Source organism: Nestor notabilis, unplaced genomic scaffold (assembly GCF_000696875.1).
Source record: "Nestor notabilis isolate BGI_N333 unplaced genomic scaffold, ASM69687v1 scaffold944, whole genome shotgun sequence".
Taxonomy (NCBI): domain Eukaryota; kingdom Metazoa; phylum Chordata; class Aves; order Psittaciformes; family Psittacidae; genus Nestor; species Nestor notabilis.
The window spans coordinates 18446-35000 of record NW_009926655.1 but is presented as its reverse complement, the minus strand read 5'-3'; the positions used below and the strand labels follow the sequence as shown (position 1 = coordinate 35000).

The window sequence follows — 16555 nt, the reverse complement described above, 5'->3', positions numbered from 1 at the left end:
TTGCTTTGCAAGTAGATTCAGTTGGGCTCCCTTTCCTTACCTGTACAGTGGTGTGGGTACAGCCCCTACAGATGGCAAGCACATGAGCACTATCCTTAGTATCTTTAATATATACATGAAGTGCTGCACTGAGCTGTGTTTTCTTCGTAAAGGGCTGTCAACCACGAGCCCTCTGAAACTGTGCCAGAGAATCAAGAGATCTATTTTTAAATGCTATGCTCATTTTCTACGCTTTCTAGGGGGCTCTCAAGTCACATTTCCAAGCTTCACCATGCAATCATGGAGAATTCTTCCTTTCCAAAATCACAGATTTGCTAGGGGTGGCAGCAGCATGTTCTGAGCAAGTTGGTCAGTCTCATGCTGCTTGGACCTTTCATGGCTTTCCTGTAGACCAGCAATTGTCACAAATTAACATTGCAGGCATTGGCAACACTACTGATGGAAAAGGAGTCTTTCCTCAACAAACCTTGCTGTGTTATTAAAGGCACCAATTCAAACATATAAGGCTTAAACATGGAGAAGGAAATGTTTCAGCTCTTCTGGGAGGAGAAGTCCAGTTATTTTTTGATGTTGCTTGTGTCCGAAGCACCTCCTGATGCAAAGGCGGCACAACTGCATCAAGGACAGTGGCCCTGGAGAAAGAGACAGGAAAAAAGTTACACATGTGGGTTTATCACCCCAAAATTGTTAACCTGAACCAGCAGCTGTGCACCACTGCTCCTCCCACCTCCTGCAACCTACCTCGCGCCAAGGGTGCATGGGCCCCAGAATGCTCAACAAGGAAAGACCAGACCTGCACCCACCAAAGGACATCAGCCCACATGCAGTGCACTTCAAGCCTAGCCACTCTCTGTCGTTACACAGCCACAATTAGCATTAGCAGTGTCAATCGTTCTCTTTTAAGCTGCATGAGTGGGAAACAGAATTGTGTTTTCTAAGAAGAGATGATCGATGTTTCCTTGAAAGTCCTTTCCCCCCTCACTTCCCCAGTGGGATCCAAGTTTGCAGCCCACTGCTTGCTTGAGACTTACTTTATAATCATGACAAACACATAGCAAAAGAAATACTGTATAATCCTTTATTTAAACCTTCCAGATTAACCAGTCCCATGCTGACAAATACAAGCCCTGCTGAAGAATCTGGGGTGCTTTTTTCAAAAAAATCTAAGTATAATGGCATTATATGATTCTTTGGCTCACTTATCCTTTTCAGGAAGATGTAGATCTTGCATGATGTTTTCACTGCAGCACCTGTCAAGGCTCAGCCCCCCCAGCATGTCATTTATGCCACAAAAAGGAGCGTGCAGGAGTGACAAGCATTGACAGTCACAGAGGGGCTACAAGGAGGGCAGATAAGAAGGGTGCAGAGAGGCAGCAGCAGTGAGCATGGACAAGGGGTGGGGTGCTCGGAGGGGGAGAAGATAAGAAGAGGCAACATAGAAGGCAAAAGGGAGGTAAGTGAGCTGGGAGAGGACAATTTAGATACCACCTGCCATGCCTGCCTGCTGGGCAGCTAAGATAGTGGTGGCCAGAGAGCTTAAGTGTTAGTGCTAGTGGAGGAGTACAATGCACTGGGAAAGAACAGGGACTGCAGCAAAAATGTAGTGAGGTGACAGCTTTAATCACCTTTTGAGACTTCCCTCATGCAGGTTACCACATTTCCAGCAGATCTACAAGGCTGAAAACTGCTGTACTGGAAGGGCTATGTGAAGAGCTGCACCCTTCTGCTAGGAAGTCAGCAGATGAGTTAGTTACCCTAAGCTTGGGTACAAAACAAGGCAAGCCAATATGGGACAAGTTAAACTGGCTACTGTAGTGTCACACTGTGTGTGTATTTGGCCATTTTGATCCCACGGATAAATGCCCTGCCTGTAAACATCTCATTTTAAAAAGCTTCAATTAAAAATAAAAATGATATCCAAACCTAAAGACTTATCAAAACACGAGCAGTGACACTAAGAACACTTAGCAAGCACAAGCATACTCCTCAAAAACACAGTGCATTTTTTGGTCATTAGCTAATTCTCCCACCCACAAGTAGGACTTTCCCTGCAATGCATTCAGGGTTTGTGGTGGTCTGGCAGGATGATGAAGTATTGGGAAGGGAGATCACCACATGTACTACACCTGTTCTCGGCTAGTCCTAGGGTGACTAGGTGAGCACACTCACCGCCTCATCTCTGGGGGGAAAACATACCGCAGATGCTGCCTCCAGCATCTGTGGCATGGTGGGAGAGGAGCCGTGTGTGGGACACAGGCAGGACAGCAGCAACTCATTTGTGCCGGTGCTGAGGGGCTGTGGGTCTGGCAGCGTGACTCTGATCCCCACAGCACATCTCCAAATCTCTGTGTGAAACCAGAGGGGTAATGTTAGAGCACCAGCATGGGTTGCAACTAACTGTTCAGCTGGCGAAAGAAGTCGGACATAGCTGTCCATCATGCATGACCCTACTCAGAGAAGGGCATGTTGGAGAACACCAGAAAAACACTACTCAGCAGCAAAACGCCTTTCAGACATTTATAGTTTCTGATGTCGATTGACGAAACTCACTTAGAAAAGTTCCTTACTGCCCTAGCTGTCAGCTCAGCCTGAGCAGCGATTCTCAGGCCAGCTCAGTAGGGTGTGCCTGAAATAGTTTTCTGTCTCAAATAAACAGGACACACATGGTGCCACAGGAGTCAGGAGTCTAATGAAGCAGGGATTGGAGCTGAAAAGAACACCGCTGTGCACCATAGATTAGGTTGGGAAACCAAATACAAGTTGCTCATACATAACATGCACAGCACAGGTTTTTTTATGCTCTTATGTTCCTATTATTATTTCAAACAGGGCCTGGCTCATCACTGTTATTCCAGTTTTATCTTGGTGTAAATCTTTTTATGACAACAAATCACATCAACATCTAACTGGCATAATAGTCATGAACCACACCATCAGCAGCTTGTTTAATGAAAGTACAGATTATTTAGTAATGTGTATATCTTACTAATTGGTCGAGAATATCTAATGAAGAACACAAGTACACCAATGAGTAGACACTAGAGATCTTATTCTAGTTTTCCTCAAGAGTGGTAAGTACAATTTCTCTCCATAATTCATTATAATATTCATAGTCTATAAAATAAAATTACCTGGAACTATTTCGTTTACAGGTACAAAACAAGCACTTCCTAAACATTAAGCTCACAGTTTGATACTGTTGGATTATTCAGCATATAATGCTGGCCTTTAAAAACAGACTAGTGTATAAATGTATATACATATATAAATATATACATTCATTATATCATTCCTGTGCAATTTTCCTTAATCCTCACAAAAAACCCCTAATATAGAGTCTTTCATTTTAAAGATACTTTTGCACGTACATAAGAACTTGACCAAACAATAAAAGTAACAGGCAAAGAACTAGAAGATCAGTCTTTCAATGCACTTTTTTTTTCCTCCTCAATATTACATGCTGTTAGGTCAGTATCAGTATCACAATTGTTGCTGCCCCTTCCTTGGCAGTGTTCAAGGACAGGTTTGATGGGGCTTTGTGCAACCTGGTCTAGTGGATGGTGTCCCTGCCCATGGCAGGGGGTGGGAACTAGATGATCTTTAAAGTCCCTTCCAAACTATTCTATGATTCTATGCATTGAATATTTTCTGTTTGCGATTCTGCGTTTATTTGGAGATAAGTATCTGGCACACACCTGATTGTCAGCATAGTGTATAACCAAAGATCCCACTCCTAGCACTCACTAGCTAGTCTCAACTGCCAACAGATGATTTGCTGCCTGTGTTTGCCAGCACGCTCCAGAAAATCTCCTGCGTCTACTCCTGCCTCAGACACAAGGGAACTGAGAGATTCCAGCTGACTTCAGTGCTTTAGGTAGTAAGAAAAGGCTACCATTAATATCTAAGAAGTATTTTGTTTGGTTTTTCACCCTAAACTCTATTTTACATTATATTAAAAGCTCCATATGATTGCTCCCCAATGCAGTAGATTCATAACCTGGAGGTCAAAAGATGGGTTATTGTTGTTATCACTGTTAGCGCTCCACTATACTCTGACACTAGAAAACGCAGTGTCCATATGTTAGTGAATGGAGACAAGCTTAGTAATTCTCAGTTTTATAGTGTGAGTAGCATGGAATAGCATGGCCTTTTGCAGCAGTTTGTCTGTTTTTTCCTTAACAAATGCTGAGTGAAAGAATAAAACAAGTGCTGAGGGGCACCTTCTTTCTGCAGGAACAGTCTTCCCACAGGACTGCCAGGTGGTACCAGCTCCATTGGCCTCTTGCTTTCTGCATTCTTCACCCAAATGTCTGCTCCAAAGTCAATCAGCAGTGTTACCAGCTCCACACTGCAATTCCTGGCGGCTGCATGCAGAGGGGAGTCCAGGCCCTTGCCGCTGTTCACGTTTGCTCCTGAACACCAAGACATGACAAAGAATAATAGCTATACAGTAGCCATTTTCCATTTCCCACACTAGCTGCTATTTCTCTGAATAATCCATAAATGCTGTAGCATCCATCAGAGGTGAATTTCCTTACACTATGGCTTGGTACTGTAGTTTGCACATGAACAACTCGCACTGGTTGAGGAGTGGGGTTGTGACTAGGAATATGATCCCAGAGGAACTGTGCATGAAGTCCTTCATGCAGAGCTCAGCCCATGAATATCTTGAAGCAGGACAAAGATACAGTTCCAACTATAGCACACTTTTGCTCCCCATCCTAGTGTCCCATTCCGTTAAAATACATGCAGTGTTTCAACCTGCTCTGCACTGGAGGCTTAAGTGGGTGAGGCTTCCAAATGCCAAAGTATCTGTTGGGGAAACAATGTGAGGATGGAAAAGTTCTAGAGGCATAGTAGACAGGTAGAGGAGGAGAGAAACAAACACCTCTCATGAGTGTTCCCCAATCTGTTATCCTGGGCTAATGACTCCTAAAACACCCTAAGAAGGGTGAGCTGCAGAAGTAATTCTAAACTATCTATAATGTTTTTATAGTACACACCCTTACATAGGAGACTGAGGGAAAAAAAAAATTCCAAAACCAAAATAGCACAAACCAGGTAAAATATTTTCAGAAATACTGTGTCAAAATGACTGAGTCAGTTGAATTGGGTAAAGAGGGAGGAAAAGAAAAAAGGGAAACTTTTTCCTGTCCATGTCAAATAACTGTGCCATCACACACACAGACACTGGAAAGGATTGTGTTTGTTCCAGGCACCACTGGCCATGTAAAATCCAGGACCATCCATCGTTTCAATGGGAACTATAAAGCTGAGTTCCTGTGTCAAGATGACTCTGGTTACCCTGCTACCCCATTTAACTCAGGGCTGCCATTAAGAGCTAAACATCTTCAGGTCTCAGAGCAGGAGTTTCTCTAAATCTTTGATGCATAGAAAACCCAAAGATAGCTGTTTGTAGCAAAAAAAAAAAAAGTACATCATCTTCTATTTTAATTTTTACCTGACTCAAGCAGCTTCTTGGCACAGTTCACTTGCTGGTTCTCACAAGCTACATAAAGTGGAGTACCCAGGTGTTTGATGTTGTGGTCTATATTTACCCCACAGGATGCGAGGAATTCAACACATTGCACATGACCTTAAAAGGGATAAAGGAAAAGTCAAATTCCCTATTGCAGTGGTGTAATTTGGAAATGATTCAATGTTTTGTTTTGTCAAGAGATGGTAGTTTAATACTTTCATCCACTCCAGTGTTTCCAACCTGGAAAACAAGAGCTGTAAAGCCACTGTTAACAAAAACAGGCTAAATCCCTCACATTTTATTTGATTCATATCAGATGTATACCAAAGATGACATGAATCACACTGTGCTTTTTGTGCTTTTTTTTTTTTTTGTGAGACGAATCACGCTGTCTTTTTTACAGACAACTCCCTCAGATGTCCCCATCACAGGTGACTGACTTGGACAACGCATTAGATCTAAGCAAGAAATTCTTTACTGTGAGGGTGGTAAGACACTGGCACAGGTTCCCCAGAGAAACTGTGGCTGCCCCATTCCGGGGAGTGTTCCAGGACAGGTTGGACGGGGGTTTGAGCAAACTCGGCTTGTGTGAGACGTCCCTGCCCATCACAGGGGGTTGGAACCAAATGATCCTTAAGGTCTCTTCCAACCCGAACCATTCTCTGATCCCCTTCTGGGTGTCACCACATGAACTCAGAGTAGCCCCAGGAGCCAAGCTAAGCTGCCTGTGGTAAGCACCAGGTCTTATAACTTGTGATAAGACCAACTAGGAAGGTATTTCACATGACCAAAGCCAAGAAAGTTATCTCTCTCTTCCACTTCAGCACACTGCTAGCAACATGGAAAGGAGTGGTGATGCCCTTGGGATTACCTCTCTTAGCAGCTTCATGGATGGGTGATGCTAAGTCACAGGGCGGGTGTAGGCTGGCTCCATGCTGCAGCAATAAATTCAAGCAAGCCACACTGCCACTGACACAAGCACTGAACAATGGAGTGTGCCAGTCCACAGTAACTCCATTCACCTGGGGGAAAATAGCACAGTCAGGCTGCTTTTTTTTTTCCTAATCAATATGTCATCAAAATTGATGAAAATTATCCAGTTTCTCAACAGAAAGCAGGGTTCTCAATTTTTATTTAATATCTTGCAAAAAAACCCCAAACCTTGCCTACTGCTTCTGAAGATTACAACTTTTTATTAAAAAGATTATTAAAAAAAAATCTTTGTAAAAATTGGCCCCAGGTCTCTTCTCCTGCAAAACAATGTTTTACTCTCAGGAGTTATCAAGTTAAATGTGTGCCCATTTCTGTAATCTCGGCTGAAACACACCTGCCTGTAGCCCTCTCCTGAAACAGTGCATTTTTAGCTGAAAATAAAACTTTTTTCTTTTCTTTTTTTAAACTGAAAGGTAATATATAAACAATGAGTTAATTTTCTTATTCACTATAATTCCAACATTAGCTTGAAAAGTGGAGGTCATAAAACACACCTATTTCACCATTTTACTTGCATTTGACTTCCCATTTTATCATCAGTTTATCCTAACAGTCCTACACCTCTACTTGAGACTCTGCATATTGACACTAACAAGATTAGTGTGTGCACAAAATAAAGCACATCCTTAACTGTTGCAGGATTAGAAACTCTTTGCAAGAGGAACTTCCCATTATTCTTTCAGTAAGGATAAGTACGCTGCAACTTCATCTAAAGACCAGCAGTAATTAATTTATATCTGTGCTTTCTGGATTACTTTATTAAAAAGGGTATTTTATAACATGTACCTTAAACACAGCTAAGCACAGAGTGTAAATCACAGTGATATGCTGACATGAAATAGAACATCACCTAGCATTAAAATACGATCATAAAATATATTAACACTAGGGATAATGGTCTGTCTATCATGTACTCACCTGAGCACCATGTTTTAATAGGACTCTGGCACAAGCAGCATGACCCCCTAGACAAGCTTCATGGAGAGGAGACACCTGAGCTGCTGTAACAAGATTCACATCGCACCCCTGATGAAATAATGGAAAATGCCATTACAACCAACTACCAAAACCACCCTACAGACAACAAAAAAAAAACCCTTTTAGGCTTAAAGCTTTATGTAATCAGACCTTTCTCGACTGCCTGGAGTTACTCATCTCAATAAGTAAGTAGAGAAAGAGGCTACAATGCTTTGGCTGGAGTGGATACCAGCACAGAATAACAGAGGTCATGTCTTTTACACACTGCCAATCAGTGCGAAAAGCTGTAGGCAGTGGACTGTCCAATGGGACAATATAGACGTCCTTTTAGGAACTCAGAATGATTTTATTTCTACCACACCATGAATAACAAAACCTGAAATAACAAAACAAGATGAAAAATTGATACTAGAGTTCTTGGCAGGGTCATGACTGACACGTTTTTACATCACTGCTCAAGCCTTCTGACCTCCTGCCTGCCGATGCTGTGGTCGTTTGACTAGATTGAATCCTGAAATGCTTTTGAGGTATTTTCTGCTCCTTGCAGCAAGTCACACTGAGGGAAAGCCAGCCCCTGCATTAGAAACCATTGGTTCAATTCTACAGGAATTTTTGTTTCTAGCATGCTTCATGGTCCAGAAGGCTAGGCTGGAAGAAGTTCCAATATCCTTCCCTTCCCATCAACTCCTCCACAGGCTAAATCAAAGAATTTCAAAGAAATGGAGCAGCGGGGTTCAGGAATTGCTTCTCCCTAGCCCTGCCCATCTGTAGCAGGAGCAGGGGCCCTGGTACCCTCAGGCACTTCAGAAACAACGTGTATGAGGCTGAATTGAAGTTGCCTAGGTCTGGAGCTGCTCCTCAGCCAGGGCACCAAACACTGTTTGTAGGTGCAGGAGCTGCTGAAGGAATCCCCCAGCTGCCAAGAGACCCCAGCAACCAGGGCCCCATTACCTGCACCAGAATTAAACTATGACCCAGCCTATTTCAATACACCATCAGCTTGGTGCACAGAGCTTGCACTAGGCAAGGAACTGCTTGTAGAAAAAGCATATCTGTTACACATAGACTTCACTGAATTGTGGTCAACATGATTTTCTCACCCTGGAGGTTTCACAGTAAAGTACAGGCTGCATTCAACTGCTGAACAAACCCAGCAGAGATCAAATAAACCCAGTGAAAGGGTACCTGTTGGATGAGTTTCATCAGAGTAAGTAGGCGTCCATGGATAGAAGCATCGTGTAAAGGAGACCAGTCTGAAACAAAGTCTGTATAAAAAGAAAGACAGGAAAAAGATTAACAACTGCATGGACTGTCACATCAGCATACTTTACTTCAAATGCATGACCCCAGCAAACCTCTCTTCTACTTTATTACTTGAGCTGCCAAGTTTTCCTTGGAGCAGCTATTGGGAGGGAGTGAGACAAGAGGACAGTTTCTCTCTGAGTGCGTTTCTAACTCATCCTGTGTTGATGCTGAGAAGCTGTGCTCTCCTTCAGAAGACAAGAGAGGGACTTGCAGAAAACTGCATTGCTTGTCCCTCACTTTGAATTATTTCCAGTGCCTTTGTACTCACAAGCTCATTACACTTTACCAATTAGCTCAAAAGGACTACATTTTGAAAAGGATACGGCTACTCATCCATTTACCTCTGCTCATAGCTGGGCTGGAGTGAACAATACCTAACAAGGAAGGTACCAAAGTACAAGGAGATAAATTGTGTTAGCTGTAGATTTTGCCTTGCAGTTTTCAGTGTTTGGCACTAGCCTGTACAGTGGTGCATTTTAAGTAATAGCTGTATTCTCTGCGTTGTTGAAACCACAAAGTGAGGTACAGCATGTATATACCAAAGAAATACTAATAGAAGGGGATCTTCAGTGAAATCTGGAGAGGAACTTTTTACAAAGGCATGTAGTGACAGGACAACAGGGAATGAATTTAAGCTGAAAGAGGATACATTAAAAAAATTCTCACTGTAAGGGTGGTGAGACACAGTAACCCAGAGTGACACAGTGTGCTGAAACAGGGTGATAACCAACTGTGTCAGCCATTTGCCAGCCTCTTGTGTTATTGCTCTCTCATCTTCAAGCATACTCGGTAAAGGACATCAACTTTAAACAAGATAAGATCTATTATAACAAGACCTAGAATTATTTTGTGGTTGGAAAATTCTGCGCTATGTAAATTATGACCTGAGGATGGTGGTGTCTGAAATGTGGTTTTTATCACACACAGAATATCTTTGCCTGCATAACTATGTTAAGTAGAGGGATGATTTTCTGCCAGCATAGTGGCTGCAAAAAGTCTGCTATAGATTTATAATTATTCTTGCAAGACTCTTTTATGACTGTGCAATATAATTGTCAAGAGTTGTTCATACAGGTAAAAGGATTATTTCTGCTACTACAGTACACCATTTTTGAGTTACTTGATGTAGTGCACTTTTGCAAACATGTACATATTGCATCTTGCCATCTCTGAACAATGGCTCATTGATGGACTAAACTAGGCTTTTGATTTTTCCCATTTAGAAACTAATGCCATTGCCCAATCTGCATGAGTTGTAAGGGAAGCATGTTTATAGTAATTCTAAAAATCTAGACTGAAGAACAAGTTTTCTGAGCTGCAGCTTGATCTTTGTTTGGCCATACAAATATAGGTGGGGTTTTATGCAATCTACCAAGTTGTTATACCATCGTGTCAGCATTCTTGTGACAAAAAGGGAGGTGCACAGTCATGCCATCACATCCACGTGCAGAATTTTTCCATTCAGTGCTTGCTTGAGAAAAGACAGGTTTCTACCGAAACTCTAAAAAGAGCCAGACCAGAGTCATCTATGGACTGGCCACAAGCTTGCAATTTTGCCAAGTTTTAACGATTTAGAAGACTGACCACATAAGCATCAAAAATAAATGTCAGTGGAAAATAAAAAGAGGTATGTACCAACACTCAGTAATACAGCTGGGAATTCTGTACTGAAAGGAACTTTCATCCTAAATGGAAGTGGAGGGCTATGGTAGCTTCATACCAGCCTTGGATACATTGGGAAGAGGGGCTTTAAAGGCCTCTCCGATGACTAATTGCCATGGCATACTTCCAAATCTGCTGCTGTGAACAGCATAGCCCCAAGCTGCCATATCTCCTGCCCTAGCTCCATCTGCAGCAAACACCTCCACCCTGAAGCAACACCAGGAGGCAACCTCCCTGCAGGGGAAGGAAAACTTCCTCAGTTCCTGCACCCAAGGCATCACCCTTCGGGAAACCACAAAGTTTCTATTTTCTGCCTGCTCCAGGCTGGAACTGTTGTTTCTTGGCTGGAGGAGGAGGAAGGCTGCAGTAGATGGTGGGGTCTCACTCCCTTCTTCTGCACAACACAGGAAGCAAGCTGTTAGTAATCTAAATGATCTGTATTTATACCGTACACAGGCTTTTGATTAAAGCCTATGAAAATGCCAGTGCTAACCAGCCATGGACTTTAAAAATCCTGAAATAGTGACGTTTTGGAAAGTCCTCAAAAAAATTTGCCCACCAGTGCTGCCTAAGAAGTAGAAAGGCCAGTGTATGTGGGTGGCACAGCTGTGTATCACCACAGGAACAAGAATTTCTCATTGCCAAAATCATGTACAACTGTTCTTTCACAGAGGAATGAGACCACTTATCCAGATTTTAAATTCACCCACACATTCGTCCACAGGCAAGTTGAGTCAGGCCTCAGTAGCTTCAGCATCTAGACATCCAAAGCCCACTGGTTTCAGTGGCATTGGGTCACCTTAGTTCCCCTTTCACTACTGGAAATCCCAGCAAGTCCATTAAACCTCTGGTTTAATTGCACTGCCATCACTCGTGCATTGAAATCTGGCAGGGCTGCGTGTACAGAGGGAGCCTTGTAGCAATAACCACATAAACATGCGAACCCTGACCTCTCTGTGTGGACAACAGAGCACTCATTTTTGTGACTATGGTTGAAAGTATCTTCTTCCAGCCTCTATCCATGTGGAGGGTGTTGCACACTTCATGCCTGGCCCCAGGCTAGTTTCCTTCCATAGTGGTCATGCACAGTGGAGCTTACAAGGGGCTTTGAAATCCTTTTGGCAGAGGTGTGCTCTTGCATACATATTTGCATATACATATGCCTATGGCATTATATATAATAGTATTACAAATGGTATTTTTCATATTCTAAGGCTTTCTCTAAAGTTTATGATAGATGTAGCCTGAACCAAATACAGTCCTGCTCCTGCTGTGAGTTGCTAGCAGAGCTTACTGACTCTGCTAAGGAACAGGTAGGCACAAGAGGAATGGAATGAACTCTGATTTTCAAAGGACCAAATGATCTGTGTAGAACAGTGTGGTGTGTGGACTCCCTTCCTTCCAGCCTCCATTTTGCTGGAGCTCATCTCCACTGTGGACGTGGTTCAATTCATACTGTTAATAACCTTGCTCCCACTCCAGCCTCAGGATGTACGTACATGACACACACGAGGAGAAGCAGACTACACAGCAGATATACTGGTCATCTTTGCATTGTGGTTTTAGGGTCTTAATTTTCTATGAGGTATGAGTGGAAGCATCCTGAACAGCCCAGGAAAGGAGTGAGTATAAAGTCACATTATCTTAATTTACTTTATTCCTTCTGCACTCAATGAGCTGAAGGAGCAGCTTCTCAGATAACAGAACTACAGGGAACACATCCAGCTAAACTGTTATGTGAATTTGAATTACTTGTCCTTTGTCACCATGTAATATTTTCAATGTCTCTGGGCCAGACAACAGAGCAATGATTGAAGTGAGGCCATTTGTCTAAATAACTCTTCACTGGTGACCACAACAGCATTGGTCACAACTGACCACAATGCCCTGGCCATTGCAGAATAACCCACTAGGGCACGTGGCTCAGCCTGGGGAACAACACTTGGGTCTGCTCACCTGAAAGAAAACAAGAAAAGGAAAAGGATAAAGGATAAAGGGAAAGTAAAAGAAAAAGACAATAGAAAAACAGAAAAAAGCATAAAAAACCCCCAAACTAAACAAACCAAAAAAAAAAGTAAAAGGAAGACAAAGGGATAGGGAAAAGGAAAAGGAAAGGGAAAAAAAAAAAGGAAGGAAAAAAAAAAGAGATTAAAGGGGAAAAGAAAAAAAAGAAAAAGTAAAATGAAAAAGAAAAAAATAAAAGGAGAAAGGAAAGGAAGGAGGAAGGGAATGAAAAGAAAGAAAAAAAAAAAAAAGAGGAACTGAGCCAGTGTTGAGCTGCCACATTGCAACTTCTTTTTCAGCGTGCTGTGGTTTGAGTGCTCCATTCGTTTCCACTTGCACAAACTGTGGTACAGAATCAGACACTTTTTTTCTGTGATACACTAAAACCAGCTAAACATTCAGTATCGAATAGGAATAGCTCATTAAAATCCCATCTAAGTAAGGGGGCATGGGGACACTGACTGTGGACCTGCCCTAGAAACAGAACATCAGGAGCAGCACACCACCGTAGCCTGACCCAGCCCTTTGCTGCCACTGTCAGAGGTGAAGTCTTGTGGCAAGGCAGGAGCACTACTTACCCCCCATGAGTGGGTTTGGTAGAGACATTGCAGACGCCTGGCTTCTGGCTTCTTGCAGTTTGCTGCCGTTTTGATTTGTTACCTCATCGTCCATCTCAGCCCCGTGTGTTCAATTTCTTTTTTTTTCACTTCGCGGTCGGTCTCGAGAGTTCAAATTCCATCGGCCCCGGCAAGCCGCCAGTGGTGGGAGTGATCTATTAAGCAGACTTTCCATGCAGGAGTCAAACAGACCTTGCAACAGACCAGTACGTGGTGCCGGCAGCACTTTGTGCAGAAACTCGAGTACCTGGGTTGGGATTTAATGAAGCAGCTCCCTGGCTGCCCTGGTAGGCAGCCAGCGATCCAGCGAAGCGAGAGATGTGCCTGATGTCACATCCTCTCCAATGCAGCACCCAATCGGGGCGCCCGCCGTCCGTTTTTATCAGGAAGGAAATTCTTAGTTTGCCAAAAAAACAAGACAGAAAGAGCCAGTTCAACTAGTTAAGCAAACTTTGCCTGCAGGGGATCTGCAAAGAAAACCCGCAGAGATACGAGCGCGCGCTGATCTGCACCACTCCCAAGCAAGATGTTAGCAGGCAACTTTTCTGCACGCCTCCCTGGACACTGTACACTGTGCAAAACCACCCTTCTTATCTGCCAAGCCCTGATGGTATGCAAGAAACAGAGAGACGAATGCCTGCTTTACAGCAGTGATCACTGCATACCCTACAGATATTGAAACCACATGTCTGGGGAGCTGCGCTTCCCACTGGAGGCCCTGTGCTGTCTGCATGGCATGGAAATCACAGCACTGCACAGGCTTATTTCCTTCCCTCCCAGTTCAATCGATTTCACTGAGTCACAGTCACATCAGGAGTTTTGTATCTAAGCAGTGCCCTTTTATTTTCAAGAAATTTCTCTGTCTAAAATAACCATCATGAACCTATCAGTGAACAAATGGCAACGTTTTGTCAGGAGGGCTTCCGCTTCATTTCTCTGGGTCTGTTCACAAAAATTCTGTTCTCACGGATCATCTCCATTTGCACCTTTTTCTTTCCCACATTAGTATAATTTACTAGCGCAAAATCCTTTTTCTGTCCCTGAATATTTGTCCATTTTTGTGTAAGTGCAGAACTTCCATGCATAAGTCTAAACCATGTTAATAAAAATTAAGTTATTGTGGGACTTTTTTCTGCCTACCACAGCAGAATTTGCGTTTGTGTATTTGGGGTACAAAGTTGTTAATCCTGGGCTAATCCTGATCCTACTTCAGCTGAGCCTAAGCAACTTGGTTTAATTTTTATTCCTATCTATATCACATGCAGGAGATCTGAGATTCCCCCTTCTGAACGCCTCCTGGCTCCTGGGTTTGGCTTCATATACTGGATGCAAGCTGACACTTTGGTCTGACTGGAAATTACATCTGTGCCTTAGTCATCGAAATTTCTGCATTAAAAGAGTTGTGGGACAAATGTGTAAATTAAAAAAGTGGTATAAATATTGGTTTTGATGGTTGATGTGTGAAATGAGGTTCAGAAAAACAATTTTCCCCTTTACTATTGCTTGAGTTTAATGGCTAGGTTGCCACATCTTTTGTGTGATCATATCTTTAGCAGTATTTACAAACATGCAGCAATTCCACCACTGAAAGGAATCAGCATATGCATCTAAATATGCAATAATAAGGTTTATAAGTGAAGAAGTATTAGCTAAGAGCTTTGAACTCAAGTACAGTAAGAGGGAGGAATAAGACAGAAATTCCTTACTTCCTGGTCATCCACAGACAGGGAGATCTTGGCTATTTTGTTCTTTGACTAAGACACCTACTTGACTGTTAGGGTAATTGAATAGTTTATTCTTGGTTGCACATATTTTGGTCATGTTGTGTACATAAACCTTTGCCTTGACAGATGAGCTGTAGCCATGTCTTCCTGGAGCCTGGTAAGGGTATACAGAGCACCTAATGGTGCTGGTGAGCCTGCAGCCCTCTCCATAGGGGCAAATATCCTTGCCCTCCATCACCCCTTCTGAAAGGGGGCCTCCAAGATCCCCTCAGCAGGGTGGTAGCCCACAGGCATGTTTATCCTGGACTGTTGGTGTCCTGGTCCACATGTGTTTGTATCTCAGGGTGTACATAGACACAAGGTTCACAAAAGGAGTTTCTGATTTGATCACACTTGTCTTCTGCAGCATCAGAGCGGCAGAGATGGGCTTGAAGCCACAACAAGCACAGGATCCAGTTGCCACATCCATTCCTTGGAATTGTGGCTCCTTTCAGGGCTACAGAACCACACTCTGTAATTTCACTCTTTGGGCATGATTTCTCCTTTGGATCATGCTATAATCCCAACTAACCAGATATCTGTCCCCTGGGCTGGTTCTGATGTCTTTGCTCAGTCAAAGCATCTTCAGTTCCTGTCATAAGTCCCCCATCTTTGTTCCAGCATGGACATGTCTTAAGTTACAAAACCCTACCTATCTGCTAACAAACTGGAGAAAAGTGACCATTACCTGGGATGTAGCCATCTCATTTTTTGGTTCAAGAACAATTTATTCAGGTGTTAATAGCCTCAGCAACAATTCGATCCAAAATTAGGCACTCAGCTGTCTCTCCTCTTTCTGCTAAGAGTATGAGGTAAGATGACATCACAGCTAGTTACTTCAAATCTACAAAAAATTCATAAGTTTAAACAAATTTTCACACAAAGTCTTCAAACAAGTACACTACTTTTATTTCAAAGTACAGCTTTCCCTATTTTTGCATCCTAAAGGGCCTACAGGCATAGACTGTGTTGAGCCATTAGGTGAGAAACTCAGGTAATCAGTAGGATTTTCACCTCTGTGTACACAACAGAGTAAAACCTCCATTTGAAAGAACTTCTGCCTTCCCTGGAACTGGATGGTTAAATCTCCCCTAAGCCCTGCCTGACCCATCTGCATTGTGATCTTGCACAACAATCTTTCCAGGGTTAGGACATTACAGGAGGAGGCCAGAACAACTCCCTTTGCCCATTACAATTCAGATAGGGCAGGAAGCTCTGCCCAAGTCAGGGATTAATTTCATACTCTCTCTCTCTGCATATATGTATATGTATGTGTACATACATATCAGATATTGTATGTATATTTGTGTGTATGTGTGTGTGCAGGTGTGTGTACACATATATAACCAAATTACATTGTCTACCCAACTATTTTAAAACCCAGTTTCTCCCATCACATGGTGGGAGAGCAGGAAAAGTACCTGCTAAGGGACCTATCAGAAGTGAGTGCCTTAGCCAACACAGTGCAGTTTCCTCTGTACTTATTAAGGGACAAGTTGGTCTACTCAGATTTACAAGCTGATCCCAAAGAACTGAAGGAAACATTGGCTCACGCTTTCTCTCTTCAACTGGCAGTTGCAGTGGCATTTCCCAGGCTTTACCATTTCTGGAAATGCTTTTGTGCTCCTCACCTATGATGACTGAGACTTTATTTTCCAATCACGGGTCCACAAATATTTTTCTTGCAGTTTGTGAAAATGCAGGTTCCTGGGTTTCCCCACGTTTTGTCTTTGTCCTGTGGTGTCTGCCACCAC

At 42.9% G+C, this 16555-nt stretch overlaps 1 protein-coding gene across 1 annotated transcript; it reads right to left on the bottom strand.

Annotated features, from left to right (window-relative positions):
- Positions 1–458: 458 nt before the first annotated feature.
- ASB9 (ankyrin repeat and SOCS box containing 9) lies at positions 459–13093 on the bottom strand. The gene is made up of 7 exons (XM_010013624.1): positions 13000–13093; positions 8636–8715; positions 7391–7498; positions 6351–6501; positions 5462–5596; positions 4221–4412; positions 459–632 (listed from the first exon to the last, which is right to left on the bottom strand). The coding sequence occupies exons 1-7, from the start codon at positions 13091–13093 to the stop codon at positions 508–510; spliced, it is 885 nt and encodes a 294-aa protein (XP_010011926.1). The 3' UTR covers positions 459–507.
- Positions 13094–16555: the final 3462 nt, after the last annotated feature.